The sequence below is a fragment of the Salvelinus sp. IW2-2015 genome, linkage group LG27, assembly GCF_002910315.2.
Source record: "Salvelinus sp. IW2-2015 linkage group LG27, ASM291031v2, whole genome shotgun sequence".
NCBI lineage: Eukaryota > Metazoa > Chordata > Actinopteri > Salmoniformes > Salmonidae > Salvelinus > Salvelinus sp. IW2-2015.
In genome coordinates, this window is record NC_036867.1 from 36,847,924 (window position 1) to 36,874,160 (window position 26,237).

At 42.7% G+C, this 26,237-nt stretch overlaps 2 protein-coding genes and 1 pseudogene across 2 annotated transcripts; 2 read left to right on the plus strand and 1 right to left on the minus strand.

Annotated features, from left to right (window-relative positions):
• The first annotated feature begins 1,484 nt into the window (after window positions 1-1,484).
• LOC111953646 (retinol dehydrogenase 7) lies at window positions 1,485-5,849 on the plus strand. Its single transcript, XM_023973053.3, has 5 exons — window positions 1,485-1,592; window positions 4,066-4,380; window positions 4,586-4,844; window positions 5,049-5,212; window positions 5,432-5,849. Exons 2-5 carry the CDS (start codon window positions 4,068-4,070, stop codon window positions 5,653-5,655), a joined length of 960 nt encoding a protein of 319 aa, XP_023828821.1. The 5' UTR covers window positions 1,485-1,592; window positions 4,066-4,067; the 3' UTR covers window positions 5,656-5,849.
• A 1,598-nt stretch (window positions 5,850-7,447) lies between these two features.
• On the minus strand, window positions 7,448-13,155 carry LOC111953640 (ATP synthase subunit beta, mitochondrial). Its single transcript, XM_023973048.3, has 9 exons — window positions 12,996-13,155; window positions 10,730-10,903; window positions 10,367-10,541; window positions 10,066-10,187; window positions 9,790-9,974; window positions 8,934-9,215; window positions 8,589-8,801; window positions 8,033-8,234; window positions 7,448-7,718 (listed from the first exon to the last, which is right to left on the minus strand). The coding sequence occupies exons 1-9, from the start codon at window positions 13,096-13,098 to the stop codon at window positions 7,621-7,623; spliced, it is 1,554 nt and encodes a 517-aa protein (XP_023828816.1). The 5' UTR covers window positions 13,099-13,155; the 3' UTR covers window positions 7,448-7,620.
• Window positions 13,156-19,243: 6,088 nt separating this feature from the next.
• LOC111953370 (collagen alpha-1(XXVIII) chain-like) overlaps window positions 19,244-26,237 on the plus strand; it is a 30,541-nt pseudogene continuing 23,547 nt past the window's right edge.

Genomic DNA, 26,237 nt, shown 5'->3' on the forward strand with positions numbered 1-26,237 from the left:
GGGGCCCCAGTGTTGAGGATCAGCGGGGTGGAGATGCTGTTACCTACCCTCACCACCTGGGGGCGGCCCGTCAAGAAGTCCAGGACCCAGTTGCACAGGGCGAGGTCGAGACCTAGGGTCTCGAGCTTAATGACGAGTTTGGAGTTTACTATGGTGTTAAATGCTGAGCTGTAGTCGATGAACATTTACATTCTTACATAGGTATTCCTCTTGTCCAGATGGGTTAGGGTAGTGTGATTGCGTAGTCTGTAGACCTATTGGGGCGGTAAGCAACTTGGAGTGGGTCTAGGGTGTCAGGTAGGGTGGAGGTGATATGGTCCTTGACTAGTCTCTCAGAGCACTTCATGATGACGGAATGAGTGCTACGGGGCGGTAGTCATTTAGCTCAGTTACCTTAGCTTTCTTGGGAACAGGAACAATGGTGGCCATCTTGAAGCATGTGGGAASAGCAGACTGGGATAAGGGATTGAATATGTCRGTAAACACACCAGCCAGCTGGTCTGRGCATGCTCTGAGGARGCGGCTGGGGATGCCGTCTGGYCCTGCAGCCTTGCGAGGGTTAACARGTTTAAATGTTTTACTCATGTTGGCTGCGGTGAAGGAGAGCCCGCAGGTTTTGGTAGCGGGCCGTGTCAGTGGCACTGCATTGTCCTCAAAGCGAGCAAAGAAGTTGTTTAGTCTGTCTGGGAGCAAGACATCGTGGTCCGCGACGGGGCTGGTTTTTCTTTTGTAMTCCGTGATTGACTGTAGACCCTGCCACGTACCTCTCGTGTCTGAGAAGTTGAATTGCGACTCTACTTTGTCTCTATACTGACYCTTAGCTTGTTTCATTGCCTTGCGGAGGGAATAGCTAKACTGTTTGTACTCGGTCATGTTACCGGTCACCATGCCCTGATTAAAAGCAGTGGTTCGCGCTTTCAGTTTTGCGCGAATGCTGCCATCAATCCACGGTTTCTGGTTGGGGAAGGTTTTAATAMACGCTGTGGGTACAACATCACCAATGCACTTGCTAATTAACTCGCTCARCGAATCAGCGTATTCATCAATGTTGTTTTTCGACGCAACTCAGGAAACATGGGAGAACACTTTACATGTTGCGTTCATATTTTTGTTCAGTAAATRTGAAATGATAATCCATGACAACCATATTTTAAAACACATTTTCTGTAAAAATCAWAMTTGTATTAATTATATCGGGATTTAATATGCAATGTAATATGTAGGCCTAKTTTCATTTTTTGTCATCTATTAGACATTGATGAAATATGGATGAAGGAATACTTTCATATTCCTTCCATATTGAAGTCAAGAGAATGTTAAGTGGTTTCAAGTTCCTGTCAAAGGAGGTGTAATCAAATCATTTTTGACCTAATTAATTCTAATGACATAACTTGGCTCCGATTGGTCAGAGCTAGACATGTGACGTCCTTGTGCAAAGTTTGGTCTTGCGTAGTTTATGACAACTGTTACTTTGTTGCGCTGGCGTGGTCTTGCGTAGTTTATGACAACTGTTACTTTGTTGCGCTGGCGTGGTCTTGCGTAGTTTCTGAAAACTGTTACTTCGTTGCGCTAGCGTGGAACATTTCGGACTGGTAAGACTTCAATATTCCACCAGACTGTAGTCTTCTTGAACATGCAAAAGTTGAGTATAGGCAATATATCATAATTGATCGAACAAATATTTATTATTATGTGATGGGCAGTGTGCATTCATGCGATTTAAATGGAGAGTTTGACAGCGCTCACGAATAATCTTGTTTTTTCAATAAAAAGGCATTAATGACAATAGTTGGACATTATTTAGGTCAACTCGTCACTATATAATCCTACTTGCAGTATTTATTTTCTTCAATAGTAAAAAAGTACTTTGATATGGTTTCATTGGATTTTCACTTKTGTCAACGCCCTGACTGTACATGTTGTGTTCGTTGAAACACCGAGAACTTGCATATAACATGAGATTCACATTACACTCAGATAGAAATGCAGGAGTGTTGCACATATTCCTTCCAGTTTATTTGAACCACATTTTCAATAGTATTTGTTAGTTGMGGTTTTAGGGCCATTTTGGCAAGACATTGGCTCATTTTTGTAGTGGATCACTTACAAAGAGCAACTACACAAGAGTACACGTTGAAACCGGCACACAATAACTGTTGATCCTTGTTCTGTTCCAGCCTGTGTATCTGACATTCCAAGCGCTTCAATGAACTCTCCATGAATTGTGGTTGATCTTCAAAGTATTTCCCTGATGATCTTACGGACTGTATAGCTACAATAACGTTATTACTATAAGCTACTGTTACAAGACGCATATTAGTGATGAACTTGTAAAAGGCAGATCCTATCATTCCACTTGATGTATGTCTAACTGCATATTGTGTAATGTGCATATTTCTGTAACTTGCTGTGATGGCCTTAGCACTTTGTTTGGTATACTGAGGAATGGTGGGTGGGGCTTAAAATGACTCAAGAAGAAGTGAGTCACCCAGTAAAGTGAAACAGTATTTGGGTTTTAAATATACTTAAGTATCAAAAGTAAATGTAATTGCTCAAATATATTTAAGTATCAAAAGTAAAAGTATAAATCATTTCAAATTCCTTATATTAAGCAAACCAGATCGCACGATTTTCTTGTTTTTTAATTTACAGATAGCCAGGGGCACACTCCAACACTCGGACATAYTATAGAAACAAAGCATTTGTGTTTAGTGAGTCTGTCAGATCAGAAGCAGTAGGGATGACCAGATATTTTCTCTTTAAGTGCGTGAATTAGACCATTCTCCTGTCCTGCTAAGCATTCAAAATGTAACGAGTACTTTTGGGTGTCAGGGAAAATGTATGGAGTAAAAAGTACATCCTATTCTTCAGTTAATTTAGTGAAGTGAAGTAAAATAGTAAAGTACAGATACCCCCCCAAAAAACTTAAGTAGTACTTTAAAGTATTTTTACTTAAGTACTTTACACCACTGAATGTAGCCTACACTTTCACAATAAATCCATTTATTTATTTTAAACAGGTCTAAAAAGCATGATATGAAGAAAATATAGTATATTTCAGAAGAAATGAATAGCATACTCTGAGTTGTCTTGATGTGGCTATGCCAAATGGCTGTGGGCTACACTAGTTCATTTAGCAGACAAGATTTGCTTATAATTCCATGGCATTATTTTATATTATGAAGAATAAAATTGAACAAAGCTGAAATAAAATATGAATATTTTTTCCAAACGATTTGAGGGAYTTCGCACATGCGGCGGCAATTCTGTGTTGAGCGGTTAACAAAGAAATAGTTACTCCTATATGCTTCATTTAGAGTTATTAATGTAACTTTAGTTGTTCTACAAATGTTGGGGTATTTGTTTTGATTTTTATACATTGTAAGGCTGCATGATGAGACTCTAATGATGATTTGAAAAAAGTCGCTTGAAAGGCATGAGCTCTGCTTAGTTTTTTTGCGCAGGCTGTACACACTCCAATAGTGGCTCATTCACAATTTGACAAGCACTTGATAATGCCTCGATTTTAACGGCAGCATCCCCTTTGTGGCCGTAATGCACCCTAAAAAATCCATACATTTTGTGGCCCAGGTGCTGTGTTGTGCCCTTCTCCTTGAGTGCTGCGCAATCCACAAGGCCCTCATCGCGTGATTGGGTCTTTCTCACAGGCTACAAGTTAAGACAGACCCATTGGAGACGCAACTGCGTGCATCCTTATCCAATTTCGTGTTGCGTATTGAAGATATTGGAAGAACTGTCCACATTTACTTTTCATCAGCCAACAAGATGAGTTGGCCTAACGAACAGCAAAATCACTAGCCTATGTCAGTCTACTATCCCCCATAGTACAAAAGTTGACTATTCAATTCTGTGTGAGAAATAAATATTCCAAACATAGTCTGGGACAGTTGTGGGATGCGATAGATCCCAAATTAATACAACCACTAGCATCTAAAAACCTGTTTTATACAATGTGGCTGACACAACAGATCAGAACCTTTAGCTTAAAATGTTGATAAACTAGAGATGACTTATTAAAAGGCTGTCTGTCTCATCCTGTCCCAGACATGTTTCTTTACCTCCTTGGACTGGTGGTGTTTTACTACCTGTACCGCTGGTTCCGYGAGATCCCCAGAGTCCCAGAAAAAGGAGACAAATATGTCTACATCACGGGGTGTGACTCTGGTTTCGGCAACCTTTTGGCCAAACATCTGGACGAGCTGGGTTTCTCTGTGATCGCATCCTGCTTCACAGAGAAGGGAGAGGAAGATCTGAGGAAGGCCTGTTCAGGCAGATTCACTACCCTCCACCTGGATGTCAAAAAGAACGAGAGCGTCGACAAAGCAGCTGCTTTGATTAAAGACAAAGTTGGGGCTAGGGGTGAGTGTCAGTGTTTATATTGAAAAGCAAACAGTCCTATCATCATCATTTGTTTCKAGTCAAATGATGCAGTATTACCAGTTCAGTTACATGTGTTGACATTCATGTTGAGTGCCGGTATCTTTGTCCTTATGTCCTCTTCTTACCAAACACCTGTGAAATAATGCATGTTCATAGAGCTACCTAATGACCTGTCACCTTCTAGGCCTGTGGGCTGTGGTGAACAATGCAGGCGTGGCCATGCCCTCAGCCCCCTGTGATTGGCTGACCATTGATGACTACAAGTCCATGCTGGACGTGAACCTGAACGGGGTCATCGCAGTCACCCTGAGTGTGCTGCCCCTCATCAAGAAGGCCAGGGGTCGCGTGGTCAATGTAGCCAGTGTGTTCGGCAGGATCAGTCCAGTCGGAGGACCTTACACCGTGTCTAAGTATGGAGTGGAGGCCTTCAATGACAGTCTCAGGTGAAACAAGAACATTATCCTATCCATGCCATATTTTTTATCAGTGGTTTCTTTATTATAATTTTTTTTACATATATTCAGTAATCTAGCAATGGTGAACCATAAGCAATACAACTTTGACTGTTTGACTTGATGAAACTATAAAAATCTGTAACATATCAGAGGTAATTTTGTAAACAGAAGTTTTGTTACCTTGTTTTTCAGGAGAAACATGGTACCTTTCGGAGTCAAAGTCCTCTGCATTGAGCCAGGCTTTTTCAAGACCACCATGACCAACTGGATAGTCCTGGGGAAAAACTTCAAGCAGCTGTGGGAGAAGATGCCACAAGAAGTCAGAGATGATTATGGACATGATTATTTGGACAAGGGTAAATATAAAATCTTTATTTTCCTACATTCTGGAATATATTAATTTGCACAAATGTTTTCTATAGCCTATGCAAAATTGGGCTTTTTTTTTTATTCTGTCTGCCCTCTGTGACATCAGTCTTGCAAAGGATTTGATCTATTCAGAAAGCATTATTCACCCCGATGTTCTAGTGTAAGTGGCCATGTTGAATAGCTAAAGACTTCCCTGTCCCTTCTAGTGGACGTGAGGATGAGGGAGAAACTTGACAAGATGTCCGACGCCGACCTGATGAAGGTGGTGAGCTGTATGGAGCACGCTGTCTCTGCAGTCCYTCCTCGCACCCGTTACTCGCCAGGGTGGGACGCCAAGCTCTTCTGGATCCCTATGTCCTACATGCCAACCGGGTTCGTCGACTGGCTACTGCTCAGGAAAGCCATCATTCCAGCCAAGGCTGTCTACTAAGGCTGACGTAAGATTGTCAGTGTTTATGCCGTCAGAACAAATACATTATTGTGCTGTGCTATTGCTTGTCTTTAATGTATATAACACTCTTGTATCCTCCGGTCTGCAGGCTGAAATACAGTATGATGTAAGCTTTGCTACAGACATGGTTTAACCTCTGACAACAAAATAAAAGCCATAATTGCTATTTGGTACCACCCGTTTCCCCTCTTTTATTCAGTGCATTCTCTATGCCAGTATCAAAGATAGTGGATAACTGAAGACAGTTCACTCAGGCCGTTCATCATTGGAAAAAAATTCAGTTACAGTTTACTTAAGGGAGTGACTCTACCATGGACACCAATTCAATCGCAGCTGGGTCTGGTCTACTTAATTCATTGACTTCCATTGAAACAGAAAATTTGTGGGATGTCTAGCTTCCTCTTCCATCTCTGGCCAGTATGACATGGGCAGTGTTGGGTTGGTCTTTGAAAACTTTACAAGATAAATGGGGATTAAGGTAAAGGTTTGACAGTCTTTGTCCTTGGTGTGCTGATATTGGTATGTTGAAGGTCAACCTGCAATAAGTGACCAAAAAGGAAGTTTACAAGCTTTGAATCATTCAGATTCTCTCAACTTCACTGATATTAGCCGCTATGATTCAAATACCTCTACGTTCAGGAATTAAATATAAAATTCTATAAAAAATTTAAATATTGGTAGAAGATAAGTATGTCTATGAAACATTTACACACTTATTTCAATCTTGCAGCCCATGTCAGATTTTTACCTTATACACTACCAGGTCAAAAGTTTGGACACGCCTACTCATTCAGGTTTTTTCTTTATTTTTACTATTTTCTACATTCTAGAATAGAGAATACATAAACTATGAAATAACACATGGAATAATGTAGTAAGCAAAAAAGTGTTAAATCAAAATATATTTTAGAGTCTTCAAAGTAGCCACCCTTTGCACACTCTTGGCATTCTCTCAACCAGCTTCACCTGGAATGCTTTTCCAACAGTTATGGAGTTCCCACAGACGCTGAGCACTTGTTGGCTGCTTTTCCTTCACTTTGCAGTTCAACTCATCCCAAACCATCTCAATTGGGTTGAGGTCGGGTTATTGTGAAGGCCAGGTCATCTGATGCAGCCCTCCAACACTCTTTGGTCAAATAGCCCTTACACAGCCTGGAAGTATGTTTTGGGTCATTGTTCTATTGAAAAACAAATGATAGTCCCACTAAGCGCAAACCAGATGCTGTGGTAGCCATGCTGGTTAAGTGTGCCTTGAATTTTAAATAAATCACCGACTGTCACCTGCAAAGCACCATCACACCACCTCCATGCTTCAGTGGGAACCACACTTGCGGAGATCATCCGGTCGCCTACTCTGCGTCTAACAGACACCAAAAATCTCAAATGTGGACTCAGACCAAAGGCCAGATTTCAACCTGTCTGATGTCACCGGCTCGTGTTTCTTGGCCCAAACAAGTCTTATTGGTGTCCTTTTGCAGTGGTTTATTTGCAGCAATTTATAGTTCGTTATTCTTATAAAATCACATACTGGTCTAAAAAGCATCTTACAAATATATCACTGCACTTTGTGCAAGGAATGACAAACTCCCCTCAACTTTAACAGCCGTTTAATTTAGTCACTGAAGCATTGTACAAAGCCTTTGAACGCCATCTAGTGGATCAGTGCTGTAGGATGACATTTTACAACCAGTCTGACAGCACCCAGACCAGAATAGCATTGCAACATTACAATACATTGAAAAATGCTACAAAATATACAGTCGAGACCAAATCAAATTTTCAAGACAGATCTTTATTCCATCTTCTTTCATTGGAAACATTAAATATAACTTTTCAGGATGACAATACAGATAATTTTTGCATGTGACATTCTTACAAATCAAGTGCACCTTCTACACAACCCTGTGTTTCTTTGCTTTTCTCCCTCCCCTCAGTTAGATGAACTTATGCGAGATCCTTAGCCATCTGTGCAGCCTTCTCAACCACCTCCTCAATGGGTCCAACCATGTAGAAAGCCTGCTCGGGCAGGGCATCGTACTCACCTGGAGGGAAAGAATGACCACACTTAGCTCAAGAATCAGAATTTCACACCGACAACAAGGAAATTCCTAAGTTTAAAGGTAGACTGACCGAAATGTTGCCAAGAGCAGCACTGCAGCTATTGCGATAAGCAAGTTGCAAGACTCTGCGCATGATTTGACTCAGTTACATGGGCACCACGGCAACAAAACAGCGAAGTTTAACCTCACACCTCCAACACTTAGTAGTTGTAGAAATTGACCCACTAAGCTTTTTACTTTGCGTATCTACGTCATATCGCAGAGTATCTTTAAACCTAATCACAAGTACTACATACCATTTAGAATGCTCTGGAAGCCACTGATGGTCTCTTTGAGAGGCACCAGCTTGCCAGCGTGACCAGTGAAGACCTCCGCCACCTGGAAGGGCTGGGACAGGAAACGCTGGATCTTGCGGGCGCGAGACACAATCAGTTTGTCCTCCTCAGACAGCTCATCCATACCCAGGATGGCAATGATATCCTGCAGGGACTTGTAGTCCTGAGAGGGGAGAATTGTAGGCATGTTAGTGGCAAGGTCGGTCATTCATTATTAGAATCTGTATACTGCCGCTTTCAATTTCCAGAGCTTGTGAGGTGTGTAACACTGTTGCTTTTAAGCATTTTACGCCATCGTTATTGCTCTGTCTGCATGCTACATGTTGCTTGTTCTACGTTGCTCTGCATGTGCTCATTGTCATGGGAATGGTTTAATAACCTGCCAGTGTGTGCAGTTAAAATTTGCCAGGTGGCTAAATCCAGCACTTCTACTGAAACAGATTAATGTGCACTGCCCCTGTTAAAAACACTCAATGTTGGGGTTACCGATACACTGGGGGGGCTATAAGACATTAACCTGGAGGATCTTCTGCACGCCACGAGCAACGTCATAGTGCTCAGCGCCGACAATGTTGGGGTCCATGATACGGGAGGTAGAATCCAGGGGATCCACAGCGGGGTAGATACCCAGCTCAGCGATGGCACGGGACAACACAGTGGTGGCGTCCAAGTGAGCGAAAGTGGTGGCAGGGGCGGGATCAGTCAAATCGTCAGCTGGCACATAGATGGCCTTAGAGAAGACAGGTTGTTACAGTCACAAGTAGCATTTCAGTCTTGAAGCCATGTCAGACTATTAGGTACAACAGACTGCCATGTTAGCATGGCCCTCCAACAGGCCTATGCTGCTTGAACTCCAGCTTACCTGCACAGAGGTGATGGAACCCTTCTTGGTGGTGGTGATTCTCTCCTGCATGGTACCCATGTCAGTGGCAAGGGTGGGCTGGTAACCCACAGCGGAGGGGATTCGACCCAGGAGGGCAGACACCTCGGAGCCAGCCTGGGTGAAGCGGAAGATGTTGTCGATGAAGAGCAGCACATCCTGACCCTCCTGGTCACGGAAATACTCCGCCACGGTCAGACCAGTCAGAGCCACACGGGCACGGGCGCCTGGGGGCTCGTTCATTTGTCCGTACACCAGCGCTACCTAGGGGTTTGGAGGAGAGGGCACCGTTACAGAATACATCTAGGTCAACCCGTAATAGAAACTGACGCTTCGCACACACTGACAGTCATTGTGCAAAATAGTATGCAGCATCATCTGGATATGTATACAACATTCACCTTTGCTACATTTGTCAGTCTACACATGCATTCTATAAATCCAGCGTATGTACCACACCAAACACACTGCAACTACCTCTGCAAGGCAAACATAGCATTTCAATGGAAATGAATGCAATTCTAGTGTACCAATATGCAATGACGCTGTCAGTGTGTTCGAAGGGTAAAGGAGAAAGGCTGATGTGAGCATCAAGTGGGTAATGAGGTCAACTTTCCAGACTGGTGATCAGCTACAATATGTAACTTTTTGGGAAACCCGACTTTGGATTTATGCAACCAGGAAATGTCAGAGCGACTCCTGTATATTGCACCTTATATTTTGACATTCAACTGGGGGATATTTTTTCCCTGTGCCAACTTTAAATACCATCAATCTGTATAAGATTCCTTAAATAGAGGCACCTGCTTATGACAGTCAAATGTAACCAGGTGGTCACCTTGGAGGTGTCGTCCTTCAGGTTGATGACACCCGACTCAATCATCTCGTGGTACAAGTCATTTCCCTCACGGGTACGCTCTCCCACTCCGGCAAACACAGAGTAACCACCATGGGCCTTGGCCACGTTGTTAATCAGCTCCATGATCAACACAGTCTTGCCCACACCAGCACCACCAAACAGACCTATAGAAAGGAAAGCAATTTACTGTCATTAAAATGTAATTAGCTAATTGCAAAAACGTGTAACAATGAGGATGTTGGTTGTCCCACGTACCGATTTTGCCTCCCTTGGCATAGGGAGCCAGCAGATCTACCACCTTGATGCCAGTTACCAGGATCTCTTGCTCCACACTCATGTCAGTGAACTCTGGGGCCTCAGCATGGATGGCTGCGGTCCTAATTAAAAATGTATAATAAGAGCCAACACTTCACTTCGAACAAGCAATTTTCAATTGCGTATCATTCATAGTCTCAAGACGATTCTAGTAGTCATGCATTAAATAATTGAATATGGATGTAAATATTGTGATTGCCATATCTAAAACTATGAATTGGCTGATAGACAATGTGCTTACTGCTTAGTGGAGATCGGTCCCCTCTCGTCAATGGGCTCTCCAATGACATTCATGATTCTGCCCAGGGTCTCGGGACCAACTGGGATTCTAATGGGATCGCCAGTGTCCACAACCTTCTGTCCACGGACAAGACCTTCTGTACCATCCATGGCAATGGTACGCACAGTGTTCTCACCTGAAAGTCAACATAACAGCTTATTGGGATGAAATATGTTATTGATTATGCAATGTTGGTACAATGTTTTTGCAAACAATGGCTGTGTTTACACAAGTAGACAAATTCTGATCTCTGCCTAGTTATTGGCAAAAAATGACAATTTGAGACAAATTAGGCTGCTTCTAAATGCAGGCCAAATGACTAACCAAGATGTTGTGCCACCTCCAGCACTAGCCTGGATTCACGACCAGCAACTTCCAGGGCATTGAGGATGGGTGGGAGGCCCTCATCGAACTGGACGTCGACGACAGCACCGATGACCGCTACGATTCTTCCATGGGCGAAAGCGGCAGCAGCAGCAGGTGCAGAGTAGTCTCTACCTGTAAAAGTGCATTGACCCAAAACCGTATGACCTTGTGAGTGAAATATCAATAATGCGCAATGTCTGCTGACCATTTCCAAGCTAGCCTACACAATGCAGAGTTGGAAATGTAATATCACCTGTGTAGCTAGCCATGTGCACAAGAACAAACACCAGACCTGTCAAACTTTAGAGTACCAGACACGCGCAGCTAAGTGGAGTCAACTCACATGCATACCACACGCCAAAATGGGGTTCTTTCCTGAATGATTGCAATTATATTATAGAATTGTATCAAATGAAGCCCAAAAAATGTTGGAATATTTGACAGCATTCCATTTACACATGTAAAAGTCACTAACAAGAACGAGAAACACAAAAGGGCCTTCATTCTCAGAGTTTGTTTTGTTAAACAAATAAGTTATGTTTAGGTACAAAAGTCTTATCCACAATAAAAACCCATTAACTGATATGATAAGAACAAATGTCTGAAGCAGAGCATCAGTATCAAATAAACATGTTATCCATAATAAACAAACTGCAAACTGGCTCCACAAAGCTTAAGTAGGCTACCACAAAGGGAATCTGAACGCTGTTCGCTAGAAGAGGCCAGTGTTTCAGCCTATGTAAAGGTGCCTATTGTATTTCTTTGCCGCACATACACATCATTTCAGATTTTCGAAATTGAGAAAATATCAAATCTAGTGCAAAGGCATTTTAGAAGCATTGCCGTTTAGCTAATAACGGATACTCAATTCTTCATCGCGCAGTTTTCTAAACTCCAGACTTTATTTAATATTAAGATGCGTATTTATTTTTGATTATACTTTAGTAATGTTTTATGACGTGGATCATAAATGCAGTTAGTCTATTTGGTTGCGTGATCGTAATATTACGTGGAAAATACATTTAATTCTGCGTCCCATTAGTTATATCACACTAGCACAAATCAGATGTTATTTTTTGTATTTGCATTTAATTTCTTTCACTAACAAATGCGAGTGAACTGCTGGCACTTCAGAGCCCACTGAATGTCCATGTTATGTTCGCTAACGTTAACTTGAAGCAATAGTGTTTACCTTTCCACAACACAGGGAGTCGAAWGGGGATTTGTCCATYTGTTTACGTACAGTTGGCAAACRCCGCKTCACAACAAGCAGGAGGGGCTACGTCGAATAATGATGTATTACTCGCTATGTCCGTTGACAAACTCCGTACATATCTGTGTTGCAGCTCGAGAATCGGGACGTTAAATTTACTCAGTGGATTTATTTTTTTGTAAACTGCAAATCAAATTCAGGCCCTATTCATTTCTGAGTACTTTTAACTCGGATGTCGTACTCGACAGAATTGCGTACTTGGTACGCAAAATGGTTGCAAGTTGGTAGGTCTGAAACACCGAAGAAAACTCAATGTCAAGTATTTTCGGCCATGTCGTGCAGGAGAATTGCTACAGCTCAGCAATTAAAGTAATCAGCTACCTAAATTCTTAAAAAGCGAATACCTTCGAAGACTTACACATGTCAAGCCAACCGAGTTACTAAGGTGACATTGGTATTTTTGTAACTTGGCCTAATAAATTAGCCCTAGCTAGTTGTCAGATGGCTAGCAATCTACTGTAACGTTACATTAACCAGACAACGTGTGAATAAGTCAAATTGCTAGTTAGTTAAAGCAAAATAATAGTAAATGCATTCCTACTCGTTCTAAGCTATTTGACTACGAAACACCGACAGTGATTCAATTAGTAATTGAATGACACTTAGCTGGCTAACTAGCCACAGTATAGACTCGCTAGCGCGAGCCTCCAAACCTCATGTCAWACAAAGGTCATTTCAATTTACACAAAAATCATGTCACTCAGCTATATGTACTTAAGTCACATATTAATATAACAGTTAAATCGAATGCATGGCGTAAGTTCCACGTTCAACATAAAATTTGTATGCGAAATTATGGAAGGTAAAAAATGTGAGGCCTGTTACACAGATGACAGCGTTTTGCTTTGGGCTAAAGTTAACTAGCAGTTAGCCTAATACCAGTTCTGCGCCAAACGGTTTTTACAATTCATTCGCTACCCCTGTAACATGCAATATGCTTGCAAAACTTACGTCCAAGGACAGATGGAGAGCCAACAAGGGCCTTCAGGGGCTGGACCCCAGGCTTAAGTGCCTGGAGAGCCCCGGTGCAGCAGCGTCCCACAGCTCCTAACATTGTCAAAATGGCTGAAGGTGGAAAGAGACGAAACGACTTGTGCCTTTATAATGAATGACCGCGGAGCTGAACTGAGCGTGCGCGCAACTTCAGGGCCAAACTGAGCAGGCGCACTTCGTGATTTATTTTGCATTGATTGCTACTTCCACATATTACTGTCATACTACAACACTTGTAATTGTCTTCGCAACATTACAAATCACGTATCATGTCAATTCAGCAAGAATAATCATGTACAATGTTCTAACAACCTAGATAACATTCAAACTCAAGGTCACAATAGGTGTGTGTGTGTGTGTTTGTGTTTGTGTGTGTAATGCAGTAAGTAAGTGAATACTCATCTCCCCAAAACACAGCAACACACAAACATACATTGCCTTTGGAAAGTATTCAGACCCCTTGACGTTTTCCACATTTTGTTACGTTATAGCCTTATTCTAAAATATATWTTTTTTTTCAACTTCAGCAATCTACACACAATACCCCATAAAGACAAAGCGAAAACAGGTTATTAGAAATGTTTACAAATAAAAAACAGAAATATCTTATTTACATAAGTATTCAGACCCTTTGCTATGAGACTCGAAAATTGAGRTCAGGTGCATCCTGTTTCCATTGATCATCATTTAAATGTTTCTACAACTTGATTGGAGTCCACCTGTGGTAAATTCAATTGATTGGACATTAAAAGGCACACACCTGTCTATATAAGGTCCCACAGTTGACAGAGCATGTCAGAGCAAAAACCAAGCCATGAGGTTGAAGGAATTGTCCGTAGTGCTCCGAGACATGATTGTGTCGAGGCACATTTCTGGGGAAGGGTACCAAGAAATTTTGCAGCATTGAAGGTCCTCAAGAACACCATCATTCTTAAATGGAAGAAGTGTGGAACCACCAACACTTTTCCTAGAGCTGGCCGCCCGGCCAAACTGAGCAATCGGTGGGGAGAAGGGGTGTGGTCAGGGAAGTGACCAAAAACCTGATGGTCACTCAGACAGAGCTCTAGAGTTCCTCTGTGGAGATGGGAGAACCTTCCAGAAGGACAACCATCTCTGCAGCACTCCACCAATAAGGGCTTTATGGTAGAGTGGCCAGACAGAAGCCACTCCAAAGTAAAAGGCATATGACAGCCCACTTGGAGTTTGCCAAAAGGCAAACTGAGAAACAAGAGAAACAAGGTTCTCTGGTCTGATAAAACCAAGATTCAACTCTTTAGCCTGAATTCCAAGTGTCACGCATGGAGGAAACCTGGCACCATCTCTACGGTGAAGCGTGGTGGCAGCATCATGCTGTGGGGGTGTTCTTCAGCGGCAGGGACTGGGAGACTAATCAGGATCGAGGCAAAGATGAACAGAACAAAGTACAAAGATCCTTGACGAAAACCTTGTCCAGAGCGGTCAGGACCTCAGACTGGGGCGAAGGTTCTCCTTCCAACAGGACAACACAAGAGTCCCTTTGGGACAAGTCTCTGCGTGTCCCAGCCAGAGCCCGGACTTTAAACCAATCTTTAATCTTTAAACCGGACTTTAAACCTGAAAATAGCTGTGTAGCAACACTCCCCATCCAACCTGACAGAGCTTGAGAGAATCTGCAGAGAAGAATGGGAGAAACTCCCCAAATACAGGTGTGCCAAGCTTGTAGCGTCATACCCAAGAAGACTCGAGACTGTAATTGCTGCCATGCTTCAACAAAGTACTGAGTAAAGGGTCTGAATACTTATGTAAATGTGATATTTCTATTTTTTATTTTTTATAAATGAGCAAAAATTTCTAAACTTGTTTTTGCTTTGTCATTATAGGGTATTGTGTGTAGATTGAGGGGGGGGACAATTTAATCAATTTTAAAATAAGGCTGTAACCTAACAAAATGTGGATGAAGTCATGCGGTCTGAATACTTTCCAAAGGCATTGTACACAGCTCCACACCCAGACTGTGTTTAGAACACTATATACAGTGTGCACAAGCTCGATTTCAGCACATACACTGTCTTTCCACTAGAGTGTGGGGCTGCACTATACATTTTGGTGCTTCCTCTCTATCCTCATGCTCTCTTTTTTGTTGCAACATGTGGAATTAAGTGTGGTCATGAATGCTACCAACCAGTGTTAGAATCCCAGTAATGTAATACATGGAATATCCTCTGTTATGGGAACTGAAGTAAGCTACATGACAACTGTGAAAGAGAGCCTTCACTGTGGACAATTTACTATAATATATGGATTTAAGGTATTTATTGCAGTTTTTAAACTGTAAATTATAGTGTTGCAATGTTATTTATTTTCTGTTTCAATTCATAATTCATTTGATCCATAACCTTCACTTTCTATAATCTCCAAACTTTTCCTGTTGTATTGCCTAATTTGTGGGAGTGGCTAATCGGCACAGGAGCCTGTAATGTTTAATCGGGGCCTGTGTTTTCTTGAAAAGGTGTGTTTCCTGACTGTGTGGAAGAGCCATTGATTTTAGCCACCAGCCATGTGCGTTTACTTTAAGTCTGCAGTTTTTAAAATAAGTACTTTTATAACTATTTATTTCTCAGTTCTTCTTTTAAGCCTTTTAGATAAGGTATCGGCCAGCTTGTCACACCAACTTCCAAATAAATATTCTCCTGTCCTTAACTATGGAAATGGATGAATGTTACTGAAGTACTGTGGTAATGATTTCCATGCCCCTGTCTCCTCAGTCTTTGTCTACACATGAGTCAGGGCTTTTCAACATTCTTAAGATGGTTTTGTCTGGTTAAGAAAGACATACACACTCTATACCTCAGTTCATTGGGGCATGGGCTCTATAAGAAATCGAAAGCATTCCACAGGGATGCTGGCCCATGTTGACACCAATGGTTCCCACAGTTGTGCCAAATTGGCTAGGTGTCCTTTGGATGGTGGACCATTCTTGATACACACGGGAAACTGTTGGGTGTGAAAAGCCCAGCCGAGTTTCAGTTCTTGACACAAACCAGTGCACCTGGCACCTACTACCATACCCCGTTCAAAGGCACTTAATTGTTTGTCTTGCCCTTTCATGGCATACATACACAGTCCATGTCTCAATTGTCTCAAGGCTTAAAAATACTTCTTTAACCAGTCTCCTCCACTTCATCAACACTGATTGAAGTGGATTTAACAAGTGACATCAATAAGGGATCATAGCTTTCACCTAGATTCACCTGGTCAGTCTATTTAATTGAAAGAGCAGGTGTTCATAATGTTTTTTACACTCAGCGTAAATTATTTTCAGTGGCCTTGTGTTGTCTATGGAACTTTCTATCTGGTATTTGGCATATCTGGTATCTATAAAKGGATAACTAACCGTTTGTAACCCTTTATAAATCATTTTCAGTATACCTGAAAGTGTTACTGAAATATGCACTGGTACTTTCGAAGCGCAGTTTCATAAGTACATATAGGATCAGAAGCCAGACACTGGACTAGATTGGATGCTACAACATTCCCTGCCAACCAAAATTTAGGTTTTCATATGTTTGCCACACCTCTCTGGAAAATATTTAACCGGCTGTTTCATGCTTTTCTTCACACCAATGTTCGAGGTGCATTCAACCGACACCTCAGCCATTCATCATAATGAAAGCAGCTTGTACTGCGTTTCATGACAGTCCGTGACATGACCACTTTGATGGGAGACGATCTACAGGAGACCTTTGACCTTCCACAGACATGTTCTAGATTGGTTAGTGCTATCCGGGATCCATGGGACATGCCTACACTAAGTCCTAAACTACTAGGAAATCAAAGAGAACGCCAACTCTGTACAGATTGCAAGCACATTGTGAATTGCATTAAGTATTGGTTGAGAATGTGCAGAGATGCTATGGATTGATGATTTTTAACCACCTGGCTGCTCGAGTTTATGTTAAAATTATGTCATCTGCTATCAGGAAAAGCTGAATTTATGTCCTTGCCAAACTTCTTTTCAATTTACTGCACATGTGTACATGCACCACACGATATGTACATCACACTGGGAAAAGACGTCAGATCACCATCTTGTCATTAAGCATGAATTCAACTTGAAATMAACCAAACCGTGAAACATTATAGTTGCTTGATGGTTGAATTGAACTGTGCAGAGATCCCTTTGGGCTGATCGGCACCATAAAATAAGTGTTAGAGAGATCCTCACCATGTTTTACTTGTCTCCCCATGAAAGGGGGAGGTATCTGAACCAGATTTGAGCAGGCCTATTTCTCATGACGGCATTCTTGAGTGGCAGCTCACCTTTGATTGCTTTCTGCCTCCAGGTTTGGAATACTGTGGGCTATAAAAAAAAACATGCTGTCACCACCAAGTGCACAGCTGGAGCAGAGCTGCGTGATTCTCTTTCTGGCGGCCAGAAGTCTGGCGGCCAGGGAAATGGGTTTGGATTTTCACTACCTTTGCATGAGCTCTATATTCCTGATTTTTTTTTAAACTCAGAGTGGAGTGAATCAAAAGTTTAAAAAATATATTTTCCTATTTAAAAAATGCCAATCCATAAAGACAAGGTGAACATGGTATTGTGAACTGAAACGGATTGTTGGAGTGCTAAATTCTCTGGAGCAGCTACAGCTATTCTTCTAAACAGTTTTATAGTCTTGCCTCACCCCCTGCAGCTGCAGCCAAAGACTAGTGCCTTCACATGAATGTGAATCAAGGAAAATTGTGCTAGCAAGGTGCGCTGCCTAGAGCCCTAGAAGTATATCACTACCAGTCTCCTTACAAAAAAGCTTTGTTTTGTTCTGTGGGTGAGGCTTCCGGAAGCTATTATTACCAGAATGAGACATCAGGTCAATATGTGGATAATAGTAAAAGATACAAGGCAACAAACCAAAATGGACAGAGGCCCATAAACTGACTACGACTATAGTCTTAATAAAATTGATCTTTGTTATTACAGCCCACAGGTGCCAACCCAACCCCCATTTATAAAAATACAAAAACTATTATAAAAATAACATTTCACCCCCACACTCTCCCCTAGCTTAGCCCTGCCCCGTGAAAGCTCATTGCCCCACCCTTCTCCAAACATGGAGTGGCTGTGAGTAAAAGGGGGCTGGTTCTGCCTCTACTGTACTCACTGTGTCTGTGTGAGGATGGCTGCAGCTAAAAAAAACTCAGGGAACCCAGTGTGAACCAGAGCACAGACCTCCACAGACCCTCTACTCACTGCTGCCGTACTGCAGTCATCCTACCTGATCTGACCAGCTCCCATCCTGCAGACTGGACACCATCACAGGAGCAGGACAAGAGCAGGAGTCTAAGTGGAACTTAACCTGAACAACACTTGAAACTGTCTTATTTTTTCCTCTGCCTCTTTTGCTCCCTCTGATTCTCTCTTTCTCTCACGTTCATCTTTCCCAATCCTGAACGCTGAGCTGAGTATATTGGAGACCTGAGCCTGCAGCACTGTATTGTGAGTATGTGCAGGATCAAGTTACAATGATACAGGTTATGGGTCTCAGTCAATGGTGGACTTTTGCACCTCTGTGTTGGTGTGTAGATTTTCATGTGAGACAAGTTTCTACCTGAACACAAGCTGAATTTGCTGTTCTCTCTCTCTCTCTCTCTCTCTCTCTCTCTCTCTCTCTCTCTCTCTCTCTCTCTTCTATCTCTTTCTCTCTCTCTCTCTACTCTCGTGTCGTCCTCTTCACTCTCTCTCGTCTCATTCTCTCTCACTTCTCTCTCTCTCTCTCTCTCTCTCTCTCTTCTGCTCTCTCTCTCTCTCTCTACTCTCGCTCTCTCTCTCTCTGCCTCTTCCATCTCTCTCTCTCTTCTCTCTCTTCTCTCTCATCTTTTCTCTCTCTCTCCCTCTCATCTCTCTCTCTCTCTCTTCTCTCTCTCTCTCTCTGCCTCTTCTCTCTCCTCTCTCTCTCTCTCCTCTCTTGCTCTCTCTCTCTATCTCTCTCTCTCCTCTCTCTCTCTCTCTCTCTCTCTCATCATCTCTCTCTCTCTCTCTCTCTCTCTCTCTCTCCTCTCTTCTCTCTCTCTCTCCTCTCTCTCTCTCTCTCTCTCCAAGAGGAGGAAACAGGTGGTGATGTCCCTTTCTCTGTACTCGTTCTGCTGCTCTGTTAGACTCCACAGTCTCTGGCGGCTCAGGAAGACTATGATGAGAGACACGTGACAGGAAGAGCAAGAACAACTACTGACAACGCAACGTCATACCCAAGAATGGCCAGTGTAAGAGTCCCGAAAGTATTTATTCGTTTGAAAGGAGAGACACAGAAAAGCTTTTCTGAGACATAGTGTTGGCTAGAATTGATAGGATATCTTCACTTCTGAAAATACTACATAGGTAAAGCATCCATCACCGAAAATCAAATTTTAAAGAGTCATTGGCAAATGATGGGATCCACTTAAAAAATGATTATATCTCACAGCCAGGCTTAGAAACCCATCCATCTCAGTGGCAACTATTCTGTTCCTTGAACGTTTTCTTCCTTCGAGAGCTGGGTATCCCCGGGCAATTTTTTTCTGACACGTTTCTTTGAACATAAATATGATTTATTRCTGGTTTATATTGGATATGTGCCCTCGCTCCTTGAAAAATATTGTAGGTAAGCACTTGTGTGACTCGTTTCTCCTAGAGCCTTTTAGATATCAGACAGGAATCAGGAACATCAGTTCACAGTTCAAGTCATGGCGCCCCTCCAAGCTTCACTTCTACCTTGATAAATAAATCATATCAGATCTTTTCTGGGTTCAATCTTCTCTCGGAGTCATTAAGGTTCAGTATCTCAGAATTTAAGCTTCTGACTTTGGTCTGGTCTAGCCTAACCTTCAGAGTTGTGGTCAATTGCTGGCCAATGTTGGTCTTGAGCTGGATGTGAGAAAGTACCTAGTTTGACCCAGGTCTGATCTCCTGTTTTGAAATGGTAGTGACCCCTAGCTCTGTGAACCACTTACGTAATCTAGCTAGCTAATGTTGTACCCGGTACGTACATGATGATTGAACTGATGAATGATCCTTCTTTGGTGTTAGCGGTGGACATGAGAAAGTACCCAGTTTTACCCATATCGGATCTGCTGCTTTGAAATGGGGTTGACCCCAGCTCTGCCCTCTGCCAACCAAAGACTGACKAATTAGCAGTAGCTAGCTACGTCTTGTGTAATGTGCATGGTACATGATAAATTAACAATTGGTTAACACTTTTCATGTTCTTAGCACTTTTGAACAATGACTGTGGCCTGGAGCTGGCCTTCCTGGTGGACAGCTCAGAGAGCGCCAAGGACAACTACGGCCAGGAGAAGAGGTTCGCCACAGATGTGGTTGAACGCCTGCAGGGAGTCAATCTCCAGACGGGCCGGGCTCTCAGCTCGCGAGCCGCCCTCCTGCAATTCAGCAGCCATGTGATCATCGAGCAGACCTTCAAGGAGTGGCGCGGACTGGCCAACTTCAAGGCTCGCATCGCACCCATCCAATACATTGGCCACGGCACCTACACCACCTATGCCATCACCAACCTGACCAAGATCTACATGGAGGAGTCAGAGCCAGGGAGCATCAGGGTGGCCATACTGCTGACGGACGGCATCACCCACCCCAGGAACCCAGACATCTTCTCCGCCGTGATCGACGCCAAAAACCAGGGCGTGAAGTTCTTCATGGTGGGCATCACGCCCGCGGCCAATGACATCTCCAACGTGGCACAGCTCCGCCAGCTGGCTAGCTCCCCAGCCAATCGCTACCTCCATCACCTTCAGGACAGGGACATCGTGGACAAGGTCATCAAAGAGATCGTAAGAGCAACGTCATCACGTTTCGTCATCTGGTTTAGGTTGTGGTTCGTTGAGATGTAAATTCAGTCCACATTTTTCAGGTGTCTAGAAAAAAAAAGTCTCTGTAGTTTGCTGTATGTGTCTTATGGCTGTATAACTGCTTATGGTAGGGCATTTTAAATCTCTGTGGACTCCTCCCTCTTGGGAATTGGCATTCACCATTGGAATGACAAATCAGGCTTTGTCAAAACAGGTCGCCCTCAGGGCCATAGTTTGCTAATCACTCTTTGGATATTACCATGTATACAACAAGCTGGGCCTTGAAAATGGTTTGAGAAGAAATGGATGCAAATATATTTGGATTACACAARATTATGTAGGCTTACTCATGTCAAGACTTGCATGCTTTATCTTTGCCGGTTGAAGAGGACTCCTGTATATTTAGTGTTTAAGCATCTCCTAACAGTCTAGGACTAAGAATATTTGATGCTTTTTGGGGGCATCCTGTGTGGTTTSAACTCGCTGCACCTGCTAKGGTTGTCATAGTTCCTGGTGATTTGGTCCCCTCTGTCATCACAAACACAGTACCTTAATATTCATACTGTTATCGCTCTAGCACCTTGTTTAGTCTTCACCTGACATGGGGAAATGCAGACATCAATATTTTTGACTGTGGCTGTAACGTTCGTCTAAGTCGTTCTCCTCCTCAGACGAGGAGGAGCATGGATCGGACCAAAACGCAGCGAGGTGTGTAGACATAATGATTTTAATAATAATAACYAATACGAAAATACTAGACAGACTACAAAACAACGTCAACAGACCTGAACATGTGAACTTACATAAACACGAAGAACGCACGAACAGACTAAACAAAACGAAACAGTCCCATGTGGTACTAACACTGACACGGAAGACAATCACCCACAAAATCCCAACACAAAACAAGCCTCCTATATATGATTCTCAATCAGGGACAACGATAGACAGCTGCCTCTGATTGAGAACCATATTAGGCTGAACATAGAAACAGACAAACTAGACACACAACATAGAATTCCCACCCAYCTCACGTCCTGACCAACACTAAACAAGTAAAACACATAAGAACTCTGGTGAGGACGTGACAGTGGCCCCTGGCTGGTGTTTCTGAGGCATTTTGTTGGAAACCATTCTGGTGTTTCAAACTATTTTAACCACATTCTTTTTTAACTGAAACCTCAGGTATAAGTAGTCATGGAAATGAACCCTTTGATGTCTGTCCAATAAGACTAATTAGGGAATGAAACAGTACAATAGGTCTAGAGACACAATATGAGTTCAGGACCTGTTTAACTATAACAATGGTTCTACGTTAAAACTCTTTGTGGAAAACTGCTGTGTGCAGTAGGAAGGAAGCTCAGCAAGATCACGCATGGCTGAATAGCTCAACGAGTCTCACGCATACCACTCGACTTCTCAACCAATTGTTGACGAAGGTGTTCGACATAACACGATCAAGAAAATCGGGTCATCAAATCCACATTAACCAGCAGCATTTGCATTAGCTACGCGCTCTACTGCTAGATCCATATGGACTGGTTCGAGTTGCGTTCGGGTACCCAATAGCACCCAGTCAACACAGCGGCTTCATCCTGTTTCAGGCAGCATCTGTATGTCATAAGGCTGTCTGTCCCATTAGCTTGTCTTTTTATCTCTTGTATGCTTCCGTCTCCGGCGGGATCAGCTCCAATCCTCTCACGGTAAAAATAACAGACCTTCTGTGGCGGCTTCAAGTGCTTCTCTGCGAGCGGAAATATACTTTGGATGCTCCGAGACGTTATGTTGACCATTGCATGTGGTTTGTGTTTGTTTCTGTTGAATTTCGACCATTCCCCCTCCATATAGAATGTGGCTGGCTTTCATGTCCAGACCAAAAAAAACAATGTTTGGAGAAAAACAGGTTTTGGGCAACAGGATCATTCTTCGACCAGTTTTTTTTTAGGATTAGGCCTCCAGCTGACAGGATCAGGTGCTGGAGGTTGTAGTAGACTTGTACAGTGAGATGGAGGCAGAGATTGAGATGGARGAATAACTAGTCACACAGCTGAGTTTAGAGAGCCCTGGGAAAACTTGTCACTCCTGTAATGAACACGATGGGAGACAGAGAGCTGGTTTCAAGCGCAGAGCGCAGCAGGTGTTTATTTGTAAAGGACCACAGGAGGCGGCAYGTAGCTGGGTCCAGGGGCAGGCAGAAGGTCATACACAGGGGGTCCAAACAGGCGACAGTACAGGCAGGGAAAAGGKTAGTYACGTCGTCCYGGAGATCAGGCAATTGGTTGATAACAGGAAATCCGATAGGCTAAAGTACAGYCAGGGAATAGGCAAAAGGCAAAGTGGGCTGGAAAGGGAGCTGCGTTCAAGGGATCTACGTGTTTGAGAGRGTGAGTTGAAAGCAGACCTTACAACTCCAGCCTAAACTCTCCTGAAATGAACAACTTGAACAGGTTAGATGCCCAACCCCATATCACTGGGATAATCCAAAATGCACCTAAACAGGTATTTCATCAATCAACATTAAAATAACCAGTCCACAAAGCATTCCGCGGTGGTGTAGCCTACACGTCGGTGATACAATGTAACTTTAAACTCGAATAAACGTTGTTAAACGTTAAAGCTAGGCTGCTTGTGTTTAATCTTCTGTATAACAGTATGAGAGCTGTCTAAAAGTAGGAATCTGATTGAAATCGCAAGCAACATGAATAAACACTGTCTCTTATACACATCTAGATGTGTATAAGAGACAGTTGGAGCAGTGGCTTCTTCCTTGCTGAGCGGCCTTTCAGGTTGTGTCGATATAGGACTCGTTTTACTGTGGATATAGATACTTTTGTACCTGTTTCCTCCAGCATCTTCACAAGGTCCTTTGCTGTTGTTCTGGGATTGATTTGCACTTTTCGCACCAAAGTCCGTTCATCTCTAGGAGACAGAACGCTTCTCCTTCCCTGTCTCTTATACACATCTAGATGTGTATAAGAGACAGACAAAACACTGAGATCACAGCCCCCTTTCGAACTGAACATCCTGTAGTAGACGATTACTTCAAAACTGAAGGACAGTACAGTACCAACACACAAAGCCTGCCACGTGACATAATTGAGGGGCTTTGGTAGGCTTTAGTGATTTGTGTGGTTAGAGGCGATTCATATCTGCTTCCCTGAAGCAGTGATAGTGTGGCAAATGCTTAACATTCCTGCTTCACTTTATGATTAGCAAGCTGGGACAGATATCGGCTTGGGAAATTCTTCAGAATTCTGCTGTTATAGGTTACATAAATAAGTATSTTTCCGGTTGATSTAATAAGGATGCATTTGTTTTTTTGGAGTCAAAGGCAGTCACGATATKCACATAAGTAAATACAGTTGAAGTCGGAAGTTTACATACACCTTAGCCAAATACATTTAAACTAATTTTTCCTGATATTTAATCAGAGTAAAAATTCCCTGTTTTAGGTAAGTTAGGATCACCACTTTATTTTAAGAATGTGAAATGTCAGAATAATAGTAGAGTGAATMATTTATTTCAGCTTTTATTTCTTTCATCACATTCCCAGTGGGTCAGAAGTTTACATACACTCAATTAGTATTTGGTAGCATTGCCTTTAAATTGTTTAACTTGAGACAAACTTTTTGGGTAGCCTTCCACAAGCTTCCCACAATAAGTTGGGTGAATTTTGGCCCATTTCTCCTGACAGAGCTGGTGTAACTGGTTTGTAGACCTCAGGTTTGTAGGCCTCCTTGCTCGCACACGCTTTTTCAGTTCTGCCCACAAATTTTCTATAGGATTGAGGTCAGGGCTTTGTGATTGCCACTCCTATACCTTGACTTTGTTGTCCTTAAGCCATTTTGCCACAACTTTGGAAGTATGCTTGCGATCATTGTCCATTTGAGAGACCCATTTGCGACCAAGCTTTAACTTCCTGACTGATGTCTTGAGATGTTGCTTCAATATATCCACATAATTTTCCTCCCTCATGATGCCATCTATTTTGTGATGTGCACCAGTCCCTCCTGCAGCAAAGCACCCCCACAACATGATGCTGCCACCCCCGTGCTTCACGGTTGGGATGGTGTTCTTCGGCTTGCAAGCATCCCCCTTTTTCCTCCAAACATAACGATGGTCATTATGGCCCAACAGTTCTATTTTTGTTTCATCAGACCAGAGGACATTACTCAGAAAAGTACGATCTTTGTCCCCATGTGCAGTTGCAAACCGTAGTCTGGCTTTCTATTGGCGGTTTTGGAGCAGTGGCTTCTTCCTTGCTGAGCGGCCTTTCAGGTTGTGTCGATATAGGACTCGTTTTACTGTGGATATAGATACTTTTGTACCTGTTTCCTCCAGCATCTTCACAAGGTCCTTTGCTGTTGTTCTGGGATTGATTTGCACTTTTCGCACCAAAGTCCGTTCATCTCTAGGAGACAGAACGCTTCTCCTTCCTGAGCGGTATGATGGCTGTGTGGTCCCATGGTGTTTATACTTGCGTACTATTGTTTGTACAGATGGACGTGGTACCTTCAGGCATTTGGAAATTGCTCTCAAAGATGAACCAGACTTGTGGAGGTATACATTTTTTTTCTGAGGTCTTGGCTGATGTCTTTTGATTTCCCCATGATGCCAAGCAAAGAGGCACTGAGTTTGAAGGTAGGCCTTGAAATACATCCACAGGCACTCCTCCAATTGACGCAAATGATGTCAATTAGCCTATCAGAAACTTCTAAAGCCTTGACATCATTTTCTGGAATTTTCAAAGCTGTTTAAAGGCACAGTCAACTTGGTGTATGTAAACTTCTGACCCACTGGAATTGTGATACAGTGAATTATAAGTGAAATAATCTGTCTGTAATCAATTGTTGGAAAAATGAATTGTGTCATGCACAAAGTAGATGTCCTAACTGACTTGCCAAAACTATATTTTGTTAACAGGAAATGTGTGGAGTGGTTGAAAAACTAGTTTTAATGACTCCAACCTAAGTGTACGTAAACTTCTGACTTCAACTGTAGGTCATTGTAGTCTTTCACCTAACTGACAATTTCTACTGTAGACTGTTCCCTTGGTGGCCAGACATTGTAGAATATTATAGTCTAGAGGGTCAAAACCAGGAATCCTCACTGGATGTACATTTATGTACTTTAATATTAGGGCCTGTGCACAGTAATCACTGCCATTATCCTATAACAGACCAAAAAAGCAGTTTGTCAAACCAGAAGCAGCTGCCACACACTGATCAGATGCTGTTGAGGAGTACACCACAAATTATATTTTTCTCTCCATACCATGCTGATGTGATTTCCCTTCCCTCCACAGGGCAAGAAGGGGAATTCTGGAGATGATGGGAACCCAGGTGTTAAAGGATCGAAGGTATTGGTGATTTGCTTTGCCTGTGT

Coding starts and splice junctions, on each gene's coding strand:
- LOC111953640 (XM_023973048.3), bottom strand. CDS start 13,098: ATGTTAGGAGCTGTGGGACGCTGCTGCACCGGGGCTCTCCAGGCACTT. Junction 9,216..9,789: donor TGAAGGACGACACCTCCAAG/GTGACCACCTGG, acceptor CCAAACCCCTAG/GTAGCGCTGGTGTACGGACA. Junction 8,802..8,933: donor GTTCCATCACCTCTGTGCAG/GTAAGCTGGAGT, acceptor GTCTTCTCTAAG/GCCATCTATGTGCCAGCTGA.